The following is a 13,845-nucleotide window of genomic DNA, read 5'->3' on the forward strand; positions in this document are numbered from 1 at the left end:
TCCAATGTACAATTTTGTTTGTTTGTACAGTGTCTCCTCCCCCCCCCCCCTCAATGTACAGTTTTACTTGTTTATACAGTGTGCCCCCCCCCCCCCCCCCCCAACCACCTCCAATGTAAATTACCCAGTATGGTTGTCAATATCCCAATGTACCCAACCCCCCCCCCCACCCAACCTCCTCCAATGTACAGTTTCTACGTCAAATGTATATACTCCCTTTTCTTGACTCCTTCTGTATCACAAACAGTACTGTATTTGCAAATCTGGTATGTCATAAATGTATAGATGTAGCAGTACTGACTATCTGCATGTCATGTATGTCATATATGTCCTGATGAATTGAAAATGGGGGACCCTGATGTAAACAAGACGAAAGTCTTTCTCTGGTCTGCATCCCCTTAACAATTGTGTGTATTGAGCTGTACTGTATTGTACCCATTCTGCAATCTGTTAATAAAGTTTTCAATCAATCAATCAATCAAAGATTCCCACCTCGCTCGACTTTGGCTGACATCATGGATCGCTGGAAGGGTCGAGTGGCTCTGGTGACCGGCGCGTCGGTCGGGATCGGGGCGACTGTTGCCAAGACACTCGTTCAACACGGCATGACAGTCGTGGGCTGCGCGCGGAACGTGGAGAAAATAGAGGTGCGTGATTCTATTCAATTCCATGGATTTTTGACATAATGTAGGCTGTTGAATGTTTTTGATTGCGTGGTCAAACCAGCCGCTCTTGTTTTTCGAGTGCGCGATTAGTTCCAGGTTTACGGTAATGCATTAAAACAAGCCTGGGACGCTGTTGTAATGAACCGACGTGACTTTTGAACACAGTCTCACAAGTAGATCTTACAGAAATACTTAATATGACATTGAATGCGCATCGAATCAATGGGACGTTTAGTCGAATCAATAGGACGTTTCGTATGTGCAGTATTATTGAACATCGAATCAAGGACGTGCAGTATATTCGACCAATAAACTAAAGACAATTCCACAGAGCTACACTTCCGGTGAGGATTTCAAAGTAAAGGATGGCATGTGGTTAATTTCTATTATTTCATAAGTAGTTTATGACACTGCCATGTTTGTACTTAATACTTCTCAAGACTACTTGCACAAATAATATGAACTACTTTTACTGTGTACTTTGAGTAATTTGAGTTTCAAAGTCTTTTTTATAGAACAATGAGCATTTTCGACTAAATTTGATGTGGGATAAAAACCATTTCTCCCATAAGCAGTTTATGAAACTTCCATGGTTGTACTTAGTACTTCTTAGACTACCTGTACAAATTATATGAAATATTTTTACTGTGTACTTTTTGAGTAATTTCAGTTTCAAAGTCCCCAGAATCAGCATTTTCGACTAACTTTGATGTTGGACAGACTGGATTGTGTTCCGCGACACAGATAACATTAATGCCTACACGGAGACAGTGCTGGACTATGTCTGTACTAGGGTGAAAGAAACAATCCCCACTACCAAAATGAAAGTTTACCCAAATCAAAAACCCTGGGTAGACAAATCCGTCCGTGAAGCTCTGAGAGAGCGCACCAAAGCATACAATGACGGCCTAGTGGCAGGCAACATGAATGACCACAAGGTGGCGCGACACAACGTAAGGAGGACAGTGTCAGAGGCCAAACGGCGCTACAGGGATAAAATTGAACTCCAGTTTGAACAAGCTGACTCTAGAGCTATGTGGCAGGGGCTCAAAACGATGACAGACTACAAAGGCGCCTCCCTCAAACTGAACAGTGACATCTCCTTAGCAAACGACCTCAATACCTTCTATGCGAGGTTTGATGCTGGTAATAACAACACCAGCTCACAAGCCTCGGCAATGGGGGGGGGGGGGTCGGCTGCTGATGGAGGCGCAGTGTTCAGGGTAACAGAGCATGAGGTGAGGCGGACCTTTAAAAAAGTGAATATCAGGAAGGCAGCAGGTCCGGACGGCATCCCCGGCCGCGTCCTAAAAGTCTGTGCCGACCAACTGGCCCCAGTATTCACTGACATATTTAACCTGTCCTTAGAACAGGCTGTCATCCCCACCTGCCTGAAGAAGTCCACTATTATCCCTGTACCCAAAAAATCCAAGCCTGCTTGCCTCAACGACTACCGCCCTGTAGCTCTCACCTCCATAGCCATGAAGTGCTTTGAGAAGCTAGTAAAGGGCTACATCTGCTCCTCCCTCCCCATCAACATGGACCCCCTGCAATTTGCATACCGCCCCAACAGGTCCACGGAGGACGCCATATCCCATGTGCTGCACACAGCAGCATCACACCTGGACAAGAGGCAGGGGAACTATGTGAGAATGCTATTCATCGACTACAGCTCGGCATTCAATACCATAGTCCCCTCCATACTCATAGCCAAGCTCAGGGACCTGGGCTTGGGCTATGACCTCTGCCAGTGGGTCTTGGACTTCCTGACTGGCAGACCCCAGGTGGTGAGAGCAGGCAACTGCACCTCCTCATCCATCACCCTCAACATAGGGGCCCCCCAGGGCTGTGTTCTGAGTCCCCTCCTCTACTCCCTGTACACACACGACTGTGTGGCTCAGCGGAGTAGCAATACAATCGTCAAATTTGCTGACGACACAGTGGTGGTGGGCCTGATCTCTGCCAACGACGAGAGGGCCTACCTGGAAGAGGTCAAGGTCCTGGCGGGATGGTGCCAGGAAAACAGCCTCTCCCTGAACGTCAGCAAAACAAAGGAGATGATTGTGGACTTCAGGAGGTCGGGGGTCAAGGACTACAGCCCCCTCAGCATCGACGGGGCACCGGTTGAGAGAGTCAACAGCTTCAAGTACCTCGGAGCCTACATATCCGAGGACTTGACATGGACCACACACATTAACAGTGTGGTGAAGAAGGCACGACAACGCCTCTACTTCCTCAGGCGCCTAAGGAAGTTCCAAGTCAGCCAGAAGATCCTTAAGAACTTCTACTCATGTACAATAGAGAGCATCTTGACCGGCAACATCACCTCCTGGTTTGGGAATAGCACTGCAAAAGACCAAAGCAGACTACAAAGAGTGACACGTTCAGCCGAACGCACAATTGGAGGGGGGCTCCCCACCCTCCAGAACATTTACTACAAGCGTTGCAAGGGGAAGGCTAAGAGAATTATTAAGGACTCGAGCCACCCGAACAACTGCCTCTTTGAACTGCTGCCGTCAGGCAAGCGATACAGGAGTCTCAAGGCGAGCACAGAAAGACTCAGAAGTAGCTTCTATCCCCAGGCCATCAGGCTGCTAAACGAACAATGAATGAACACTACACAACAACAACCACCAAACACACATAGCACACACATCCACACGCACACACTCACTTTAAACAAACACACTGTAGCACCCACTACACACACTTTATAGCACACACCCACTTTAAACAAACACACTGTAGCACCCACTCCCCACACTTTATATTTATGGATGAAGGATTGCACTACAACTCGTACACCTTACTGTAAATTGTACCTAAAATTGTACCTCATCCCATTTCTGCTTTGCACTAGATAGTACTGTACATTAGTACACTGCATAGTATTGTGTATTGTATATTATATGGTAACTCAGAACATTGTACATATGTCTATACCGAACAACTGTGACCTCATTTTCTTCTCTTCTTCTAAATTCATGCTATATTATGTTATTATGTTATTTGATACTATCTTGTCTAGCACAGTCTCTGGAGCGTAACAGTAAGAAGCATTTTGTATGAAAGTATTCTGTACTTCTGTATGACAACTATTAAAGAACTTGAACTTGAACTTGAACTGGATAAAAACAATTTTTCCCATAAGCAGTTTATGAAACTGCCATGGTTGTACTTAGTACCTCTTAGACTACTTGTACAAATTATATGAAATATCTTTACTGTGTACTTTTTGAGTAATTTCAGTTTCAAAGTCCCCAGAATCAGCATTTTCGACTAACTTTGATGTGGGATAAAAAAAATATTCTCCCATAAGCAGTTTATGAAACTGCCATGGTTGTACTTAGTACCTCTTAGACTACTTGTACAAATTATATGAAATATTTTTACTGTGTACTTTTTCAGTAATTTTAGTTTCAAAGTCCCCAGAATCAGCATTTTCGACTAACTTTGATGTGGGATAAAAAAATATTCTCCCATAAGCAGTTTATGAAACTGCCATGGTTGTACTTAGTACTTCTTAGACTACCTGAACAAATTATATGCAATATTTTTACTGTGTACTTTTTGAGTAATTTCAGTTTCAAAGTCCCCAGAATCAGCATTTTCGACTAACTTTGATGTGGGATAAAAAAATATTCTCCCATAAGCAGTTTATGAAACTGCCATGGTTGTACTTAGTACCTCTTAGACTACTTGTACAAATTATATGAAATATTTTTACTGTGTACTTTTTGAGTAATTTCAGTTTCAAAGTCCCCAGAATCAGCATTTTCGACTAACTTTGATGTGGGATAAAAAAATATTTTCCCATAAGCAGTTTATGAAACTTCCATGGTTGTACTTAGTAGACTTTGAAACTGAAATTACTCAAAAAGCACACAGTAAAAATATTTCATATAATTTGTACAAGTAGTCTAAGAGGTACTAAGTACAAGCATGGCAGTTTCATAAACTGCTTATGGGAAAATCTTTTTTTATCCAACATCAAAGTTAGTCGAAAATGCTGATTCTGAGGACTTTGAAACTCAAATTACTCAAAAAGTACACAGTAAAAATATTTCATATCATTTGTACAAGTAGTCTAAGAAGTACTAAGTACAACCATGGAAGTTTCATAAACTGCTTATGGGAAATTTTCTTTTTATCCAACATCAAAGTTAGTCGAAAATGCTGATTCTGAGGACTTTGAAACTGAAATTACTCAAAAAGTACACAGTAAAAATATTTCATATAATTTGTACAGGTAGTCTAAGAGGTACTAAGTACAACCATGGCAGTTTCATAAACTGCTTATGGGAGAAATGGTTTTTATCCCACATCAAAGTTAGTCGAAAATACTCATTGTTCTATAAAAAGGACTTTGAAACTCAAATTACTCAAAGTACACAGTAAAAGTAGTTAATATTATTTGTGCAAGTAGTCTTGAGAAGTATTAAGTACAAACATGGCAGTGTAATAAACTACTTATGAAATAATAGAAATGAACCACATGCCATCCTTTACTTTGAAATCCTCACCGGAAGTGTTCCTCTGTGGAATTGTCTTTAGCTTTAGTGGTCGAATATACTGCGCGTCCTATTGATTCGATGTTCAATAATACTGCACATACGAAACGTCCTATTGATTAGACTAAACGTCCTATTGATTCGATGCGCATTCAATGTCATATTAAGTATTTCTGTAAGATCTACTTGTTTAATGCATTACCGTAAACCTGGAACTAATCGCGCACTCGAAAAACAAGAGCGGCTGGTTTGACCACGCAAAAGCAAAAGACGGCTCACTTGACCGCAGTGTTTTACTGCGCCTCATTTTGGCTACATTATATGCTAAGCATTCTGTTTTATGTTGCACCCTTGAATTGATTGAAAAACGTTGAAAATGGGGGACCCTGATGTAAACAAGACGAAAGTCTTTCTCTGGTCTGCAACAATTGTGTGTATTGAGCTGTACTGTATTTTACCCATTCTACAATCTGTTAATACAATTTTCAATCAATCAATCAATTGCAGAATGGGTACAATACAGTGACTACAGCTCAATACAAACAACTAGCCAGTAAGAGGATGCAGATTGCAGACCAGAAAAATACTTTCATCTTGTTTACATAACTTATCATAAGGGTCCTCCATTTTCAAGTCATCAAGACATTTATGACATACACAACAAGATATACAACTATACGGTACTGATACCCTGGTCCACCTGGGGGCCGTAACATTATTCACTTTTCATGTAATTCACTTCAGATAGTAACAAATACATACAAAGTAAGATATTGTTTAGAGATGCAAGAAAACATGCTTAATCCCATTTGGAAGAGTAATGCTGCAAATTCCGTTTTCTCATATTTGAGGTACAGCGTGGAGAACTAGCAGGTAGCAGGTGTAATCTTCTAAGCAGATATAAGCCTACTTCAAGTGTTACTGGACTGTGCCAAAGTGCAGAAGGAATAAGTAACTCAATCATATGATACAATAACCTATAACTCCTCCAAGCAATGGAACTGCCTGCCATTGCTATTGTGAAAGATTGATCACCCAATAGCCTCTTTTATTTAGCTGCTGATCCTATGCCTATTGCATCATTTTTCAAATTATTTTCATTGGATGATTTAGATTTTTGAAATTATATGTGGATAATAATGTATCTTTAGGGGTGATACATGTTTCCTATAAGGCTTTTACAATCTTGGCAAGCCAAAACATCTGGAGTGAAATAAAAGGAAGATGTTTGGCCTTATATTATAGGATCAAGAAGACAGATGCAGTATGTCAATTAACCTCTTGATGGAAGGAAAAGGGAAAAAAACATGGTCTGGGTGAATACTCCTTTCTGAATGGCCGGCAGGTGTGCATTAAAACTGTTTAATGTACACATAGTTTGGCTCAAGCTTATCATCTAAATTCACCTGCTACCCAACCTGCAACCATAGCAACATTAACACTTTGCCGCCCAACCACGAGTTAACTCGTGTTTTGATTCCACCCGTTGAGGACCTTAACTCGTGGCAAGTTGTTATTGTTTTATTCCATATTAATAACGGTATTAACGTCCCCGATCGACTTGCAGGATCTACCCGCATATTTGATTTCCGAAACATGCAATACCGGCCAGATCCTCTTAGGGGCGCCATCGCTCCACTGCAGTATCATTGAGGCCGAATGGGGAATTTTTTTTTTATTGTCTAGGGGCGTTTCATATGAGCCTGGATCCCAGCCGAACATCCTCCATCTTTGATCACGTTACCGAACGCAGATTTCAGCCTGGAATAATGGGATTTATGATCAGCCAATGGACATATCGATCTACCAGATTCCGATGAATAATGACGAAATGCTGCCGGCGATCACATGGGCTGACGGTAGGATACTATTCACCCAAATTACAGCCGGATTGGACATTGTTGTAACACGCAAGCGATCGATCAGTTGAATGTGGCTACTTGAACGCACACTGTATTGCTAATCAATAATATTAATCGGCGTCCCCCGCCACCCCCATTTCATCCATAGATGCTCTGTAATAGTCCGGATGCTAAGCAGTTTGTTTTATTTCATTCGTATATATACAACAGAAATGGCGTTTGATATAACGTGACTAGCCTTTAGCCTCATATCTAGCTTCCCAGAAAAAAGATGAGACGAAAACTGCGATAAAGCTTATATTCACGCCGCTATAAAATGACAACCAACCGATGGATTTTTATTTTCTTTAAGCCATTATGAAGGCACGGTTTATGCACTCAAGTGACAATGAGAATGGACAGATAGCAATACTATAAAGTATATATATAGCTGTTAGAAAGTACATCAGTTTGTTGACAAACCCTGGTCGTCCAGAACCATATTCGCCAATGTGAAGAGCACAGCTGTCAACGCCTACTTGTTTTCAACTACGGCGAAGCACAGCTTGATAAACTAACAACCAGGAAGGAAAACGCACAATGGCAAGTGCAAAACTTTCACCAAAAATGTACAAATGCTTTTATTTTATATTGTTGGCAAATGACCATGGCATAAACAGAAAGAATCAACTTGTAGATGTACGTTTTAAGGCACTTGGCTGCATCCACGTTATGCCTTAAAACTTTACTTTATTCTGAATACATTTGTGAATACCTCTCCTACCTAATTTGAGCATTTTGTGCATTTCAGTTTTGTATATATTATATATGTTGTACATATATTGTTTCTGGTCTTTTGCTGTTTTGTGAAGCACAATCTCAGGAGGGTCACACAGAACCAAAGCATTTCACTATAATGTACATGTACCTTATATGTGACAAATTAAACTTGATTTCAGAAACTGGCAGCAGAGTGTCAAAGTGCCGGGCACAGTGGCACCCTGGTTCCCTTTAAATGTGACCTCTCCAACGAAGAGGAGATCCTGTCCATGTTCTCTGCCATCAAGGCCCAGCACCAGGGTGTGGATGTCTGCATCAACAACGCTGGCCTGGCTCACCCAGAACCACTGTTGAGCGGCAACACCAGCGGCTGGCGGAACATGATGGATGTAAGTGTGGATTTAATTTTTTTTTTTTTAAATAACAAGGACATTTTTAAGTGTCGCTTGCAATACTTGCAATGGGGAACTGCAACACTGGATGGAAGTCTCTGTGATGGGAGTCGTCACTTGCCCATAAGGCTGAGAGGGAGGTTTGCCCTGAGAGGTTATTCTCGAGGTTCGAAGGGGCAAAGTGGGTATCGAACGGGAAGGAAGACTGTCAGGTTTTAAACTGTGTGGATAATCAAAACGGGGAAGGTAAAGGCGGTTTTAAACTGTTAAACAGTCATCCAGAACAATTTTTATTGCACTATTTTACTCAGTCTACTCTATTTTACTCTTTTTATTGTCTATTTTTAAACTGCAATATAATCAAACCACAGACAAGGTGGCCAACAAGGGATGTTGGATCCTAATGTGAAAAAACTGATTTTATATGTCTGCACTTTATGTGCTCATTTTGTTCTGTTGTGAAGCACTTTGAGCTGCAATTCTTGTATGAAAGGTGCTCTACAAATAAAGTTTATTAGTATTATTAATACTATAATGCATTTCCCTGAAGGTAATCTATTGCACAGTGTTGTTTCTAAGCTGGATGTCTTTGGATAAGTGCATTGCATCTTGCAGGTGAACGTCATCGCATTGTCCATATGCACACGGGAAGCATACCAGTCAATGAAAGATAGAAAGGTCGACGATGGACACATCATACACATGAACAGGTACAATGCCACAACTCTTACCTAACCGAGAGAGTTATCTTATTCTGGGTTCCCCTCCGGCCTTGAGGGCCAGGCACGTGCACACATAGAGGCCAAGGGGTGCCTGAGCACCTGCCCCTCAGGCACGTGCACACATAGAGGCCAAGGGGTGCCTGAGCACCTGCCTTTTTGAGCCTCATCAAAAAAGTGCCCTTTTTGAAAAAAAAATAACATTTTTTTTTTTTTTTTTTTTTTTTACTGTTACGCATATAGACTGCCCTTCCAACTGAAAAATGTCAGGATAGAATAAAAATATTAGGTAAAGAGAGAGAGATGCCCCATATTCCATTGCAGTTTGCACGGCCTCCTCAGCGTGCCTCTCCGCGGACCTACTGTATATATTTTATGCATAGCGTGGGTGGTGATGATGATCATGATAGAAACCACTGTTGAATGCTGGTATTACACTCACTGAGGGACACGAAGAAGTCAAGTCCGATGGGATTTGGGAATCTCAAATACAAATCGGGATTGGAATAAAAAATGCATTTATATTAAACAATACAGAATATACAGCACTTCTTGGGGTCTGTAGGGTAAGCACTTATTCCCTCCCCCCTGAACATTTATGGAGATGTATGGGCCTTTTAAGTCAGTGATAAAAGTGTCTTTCAAGGATAAGTGAGCTCCTGCACTGATTATTATAGTTCAATATTCAATATTTGATCACCAAAACCCCCCAAAAAGCATAAAAAGGGGGCCCCCCCGCCCTGAAAAGGGCCCTTACGCGCGCTCGCTTAATATAGACACACAAGTGTTGTGCCCTTTTCAGCCTTTGAGCACCTGCCCCTCTAAAGTCCTGTGCACGTCCCTGTTGAGGACCGCTGAATAATTGTCAACTTTACCCGCACTCCACCTCTGCTTCCAAAGAATGCATGTCGATTTCAAATCTCACTAGTCTCAAACTTACTTACAGTCATGTCTTAATATTAATAGACCACCGGTGATCGGGGGCTCAACCAAAACAGGGTTTTTGGATAAAGTACTAAGACTAACGTTCTGGGAGCAAGATTACACACTCTGTTGACTTCCTCGCTCACGTCCTTGCTTGCATAGAATCTTGCTTCCAAATAAAAACTGGGGTGACAAGATGCTCTGATAATTGAGCTGAAATCTGATGTTGATTTTCACAACAAATTTATTTTAAAATATTTAAATTCATGGCACAATTCATAATTCTGTTAGAGCTGAAAATATCTGTGGGTGTCACTATAAAGTCACTGTTACACCGTTGCCACACAGTAAGTGTAAAGAGTAACTAGAACCATATAATTATAACCATGTCGTTTCTCAAGCATGTGGCATGTGTTTGTTTGTTATTGCAGCGGGAGCGCCAACATACCATTCTATATATTACCAATATTTGTATTCTTATAATTATCTTTATGCTTATTATCCTAGGTGTCAAGGATAGATGGTAGACTGTTATTTGACAATAATACTGCTGTCCCTGTTCTGTCGGTCATAATCTCTCTCTCTCTCTCTCTCTCTCTCTCTCTCTCTCTCTGTTGTAGCATGTTTGGACATCACGTACATACCAGTGCCGATGTGCATTTCTACTGTGCGACCAAATACGCCGTGACAGCCCTGGCGGAGGGCCTGAGACAAGAGTTACGCGAGGCTAAGACCCATATTAGAGTCACGGTAAGAATTGTTATTAATTCCCCGTCTTTGTTTATAAAAAGTAAAAAGAATAATAAAGACTTACCGTCCCCACTCAAAATATTGTCCAATCGAAGCATAAGAGAATGAAGAAGTCGTTATTAGTCATGCAGCAACACACACGTGCAACATGGGTGACACACAGGAACACATGCATTGGGTCGTCACTGAAATGCCTCTCTGCGCTTGACCCATCCCGTCGTCCTTCCCCCCAAGGGCATCCGGGAGCAGACATGGGCTGCGGCATGGGCTGCGGCATGGGCTGCGGCGTGCACCGCACCCCGGGCACCAATCCAAGTGCTCCTGTCCCGTCTTCGTCAGGGACGTGGCAGCACTGGTGATCTGTTCTGCATTTTGATATTTTTTTCTGGAGGGGAAACCCTTGCAGGTGGGGGGGGGGGGGGGGAGAACATGCAAACTCCACACAGAAAGGCCCGGGAGATACCCCACCTGGGTACCCGGCAACCTGGTCCCCAAGCGGGAACCCATCGGAAACCCATGACTTTCTTGCTGTGAGGCGACAGTGTTAACCACTACACCACCGTTTTGATTGATTGATTGATTGATTGAAAACTTTATTAACAGATTGCAGAATGGGTACAATACAGTACAACTCAATACACACAATTGTTAAGGGGATGCAGACCAGAGAAAGACTTTCGTCTTGTTTACATCAGGGTCCCCCATTTTCAATTCACCAGGACATATATGACATACATGACATACAGTACTGCTACATCTATACATTTATGACATACCAGATTTGCAAATACAGTACTGTTGTGATACAAAAAGAGTCCAGAAAGAGAGTATATACATTTGACGTAAAAACTGTACATTGGAGGAGGTTGGTTGGGTGGGGGGGGGGGGGGGGGGGGGGGGGGGGGCTGTACATTGGAGGTGGTTGGGTGGGTGGGGTTGGGTAGGAGGGGTGGGTGGGGAACACTGTACAACTGTACACGCAAAGCTGTACATTGGAATATTGACAACCAACTTGGTCATTTACTGTACATTGGAGGGGGTTGGGTTACGACATTTACAGGGGCTAGTTTCGAATTGCAGTCTCCCGTAGGTGTTCTTTGAGAGTGTTTTTGAAAGTGGGTAGTGATTCACATTCCTTTACAGCTTTGGGTAGGGCGTTCCACATTGATGTGGCATAATTGCGAAACGTGTTTAGTCCCTTGTTTGAGCCGAATCTGGGTTTAACATGATTTGTGGAGCTCCCTCTGGTGTTGTGATCGTGGTATTCACTGACCTTTGGGAAGTATTTTGACATGTACATGGGTACCTTGGTCGTGTAGTGTATCTTGTAGACCAGGCCCATTGCAAGTTGCTGTACTCTGTCGTCTACTCTAAGCCATCCTAGGTTGTCAAAGTGGGCAGGGGTGAGGTGGGTTCTAGGAGTAAGGTCAAGCAGTAGTCTGACCAGTTTGTTTTGAGATGTTTGTAATTTTGTTTTTAGCGCCTTTGAGGTGCTTTGGTACCATGAGGTGCAGGTCGTAGTACCCTTGAATGAGTGCTCCTGCCAGAGTCTTCAGGGTATTCTTGTTTACCAGAGAGGAGATCCGGTACAAGAATCGAGTTCGTTGGTTGACTTTTTTTATTACATTGGATGCCATTTTGTCACAGGAAAGATTAGCCTTAAATGGATTTGTAAAATGGCACTGTCGTGGCAGTGTTAGGCTACCTGTTAACACAAGTACACTGAAGACAATGACAATGAAGTGTGCACATTGTAAGCGTGGTTGTATTTTGTTCCACTCCTGTTGCAGTGTGTATCTCCGGGTCTGGTGGAAACGGAATTTGTCAATCGGATGTACAGTCGGAACCCGGAGAAAGCTGCCCATGTATTTACTACAATAAAGGTAACCTATGTAATGCTTCTGCTGTGGTCTACACGGGAATCTAGTAAATTCTAGACACCAACCCGAAAAAGGAAAAATCCATCCCCTGTCTTCTTTTTCAGAGTTTGCAAGCAGAAGACATCGCAAGCGCCGTCGTATATGTGTTGAGTGCCCCTCCACATGTGCATGTAAGCAGCCGTCTTGCCTTCTGTAATGAGTTAACACAAGATAAGATAAGATATTCCTTTATTGATCCCCTTGGGGAAATGCAGGCATTGTAGCAGCATGTGGGAGGGGGGGGGGGGGGTGGTACAGGTAATAGTAGAAGACATAAATACAGGCAATAAAATTATAGTACAGTAAGGTTAAAATAGGCAGCGTAAACAATATAATTAACTCTGAATATACGCATCAGAGCAAGTAGGCAGTGTGATCAAAGGTGCAGATGATGGTCTGTATCAGTTGTATTATACATTAAATATGGTTACAATAAACACTAGAATCTAAATATATACTGTGAGTAAGTAAAGTATACAGTATACACAGGTACAACCCTGCATATATCGGTATCGGTTGATATCGGTATCGGAAATTAAGAGTTGGACAATATCGGAATATCGGTATCGGTAAAAAAGCCAATATCGAGCATCTCTAGTTTTACCTGAATATTAATGTTAACCATTTATTAATTGAACTTTCTTTGTGCAGATTGGAGATGTTCAAATGCGACCTGTGGAGCAGGTGTTCTAACGGAAAGAAGTGATTCACGCTACGCAACTGGAAATGATTGAATTAATGCAATTACGCCTCATCGGTTTGAGATTTATTTCTAGCAAACAGTTTATTTTTTTAACTGATTCTCTTTTTCTTCTTTTTTATCTGATCATATTGACGAGATGTGCACAGTGTTATGGTTTACTATTTCCTAGACCTTTTTGCGGATGATTGATGACTGACATTTCTATACATTTCACTTGAATCCTAATAAAGATTTCAAAGTTAGTTTTCGACTCCTCTTTCTCTAATCTGTGCTGGTTTAATTATTGACCGAAATGCAAGCAGTGGTAAAAATGAAAAGTGGATCAACTATGAACTCCAGTCAGTGGTCACAATAATGTTAAGGACCAGTGTAAAAGGTGGCGCGTCACAAAGCAACAGGCAACAAACTGAGACACGTGGTCAAAACCTTTATTTAAACTCAAAAGGCAACTGAGGTTTCCCTCGTTTACAGTCATGTTGAGTGTACATACAGAAATAAGCACACAAAAAATATAATATATATATAAAATCATAACCACACGGCAAGACAAAAGTAAGGATATCAAATCATGTACAACTTCATTCAAATGTTTCCTGGAAATTGACTATATTCACACAGTGGCCATCTTGCTCTTATGTCAT

The 13,845-nt window shown here is 41.8% G+C and overlaps 1 protein-coding gene across 1 annotated transcript; it reads left to right on the plus strand.

Moving 5' to 3' along the window:
- The first annotated feature begins 513 nt into the window (after nucleotides 1-513).
- On the plus strand, nucleotides 514-13,349 carry LOC311248443 (dehydrogenase/reductase SDR family member 11-like). Its single transcript, XM_084339320.1, has 7 exons — nucleotides 514-647; nucleotides 7,977-8,186; nucleotides 8,805-8,899; nucleotides 10,453-10,582; nucleotides 12,373-12,465; nucleotides 12,567-12,632; nucleotides 13,153-13,349. Exons 1-7 carry the CDS (start codon nucleotides 516-518, stop codon nucleotides 13,192-13,194), a joined length of 768 nt encoding a protein of 255 aa, XP_084195446.1. The 5' UTR covers nucleotides 514-515; the 3' UTR covers nucleotides 13,195-13,349.
- Nucleotides 13,350-13,845: the final 496 nt, after the last annotated feature.

This window comes from Notolepis coatsorum (assembly GCF_963971535.1).
Source record: "Notolepis coatsorum genome assembly, contig: SCAFFOLD_269, whole genome shotgun sequence".
Classification (NCBI taxonomy): domain Eukaryota; kingdom Metazoa; phylum Chordata; class Actinopteri; order Aulopiformes; family Paralepididae; genus Notolepis; species Notolepis coatsorum.

Bases quoted from the DNA above. Each gene is read 5' to 3' on its own strand.
- LOC311248443 (XM_084339320.1), top strand. From the start codon at position 516: ATGGATCGCTGGAAGGGTCGAGTGGCTCTGGTGACCGGCGCGTCGGTC. The intron at 8,187-8,804 runs GTAAGTGTGGAT...TGCATCTTGCAG, and splicing joins GCTGGCGGAACATGATGGAT to GTGAACGTCATCGCATTGTC. The intron at 8,900-10,452 runs GTACAATGCCAC...TCTCTGTTGTAG, and splicing joins CACATCATACACATGAACAG to CATGTTTGGACATCACGTAC.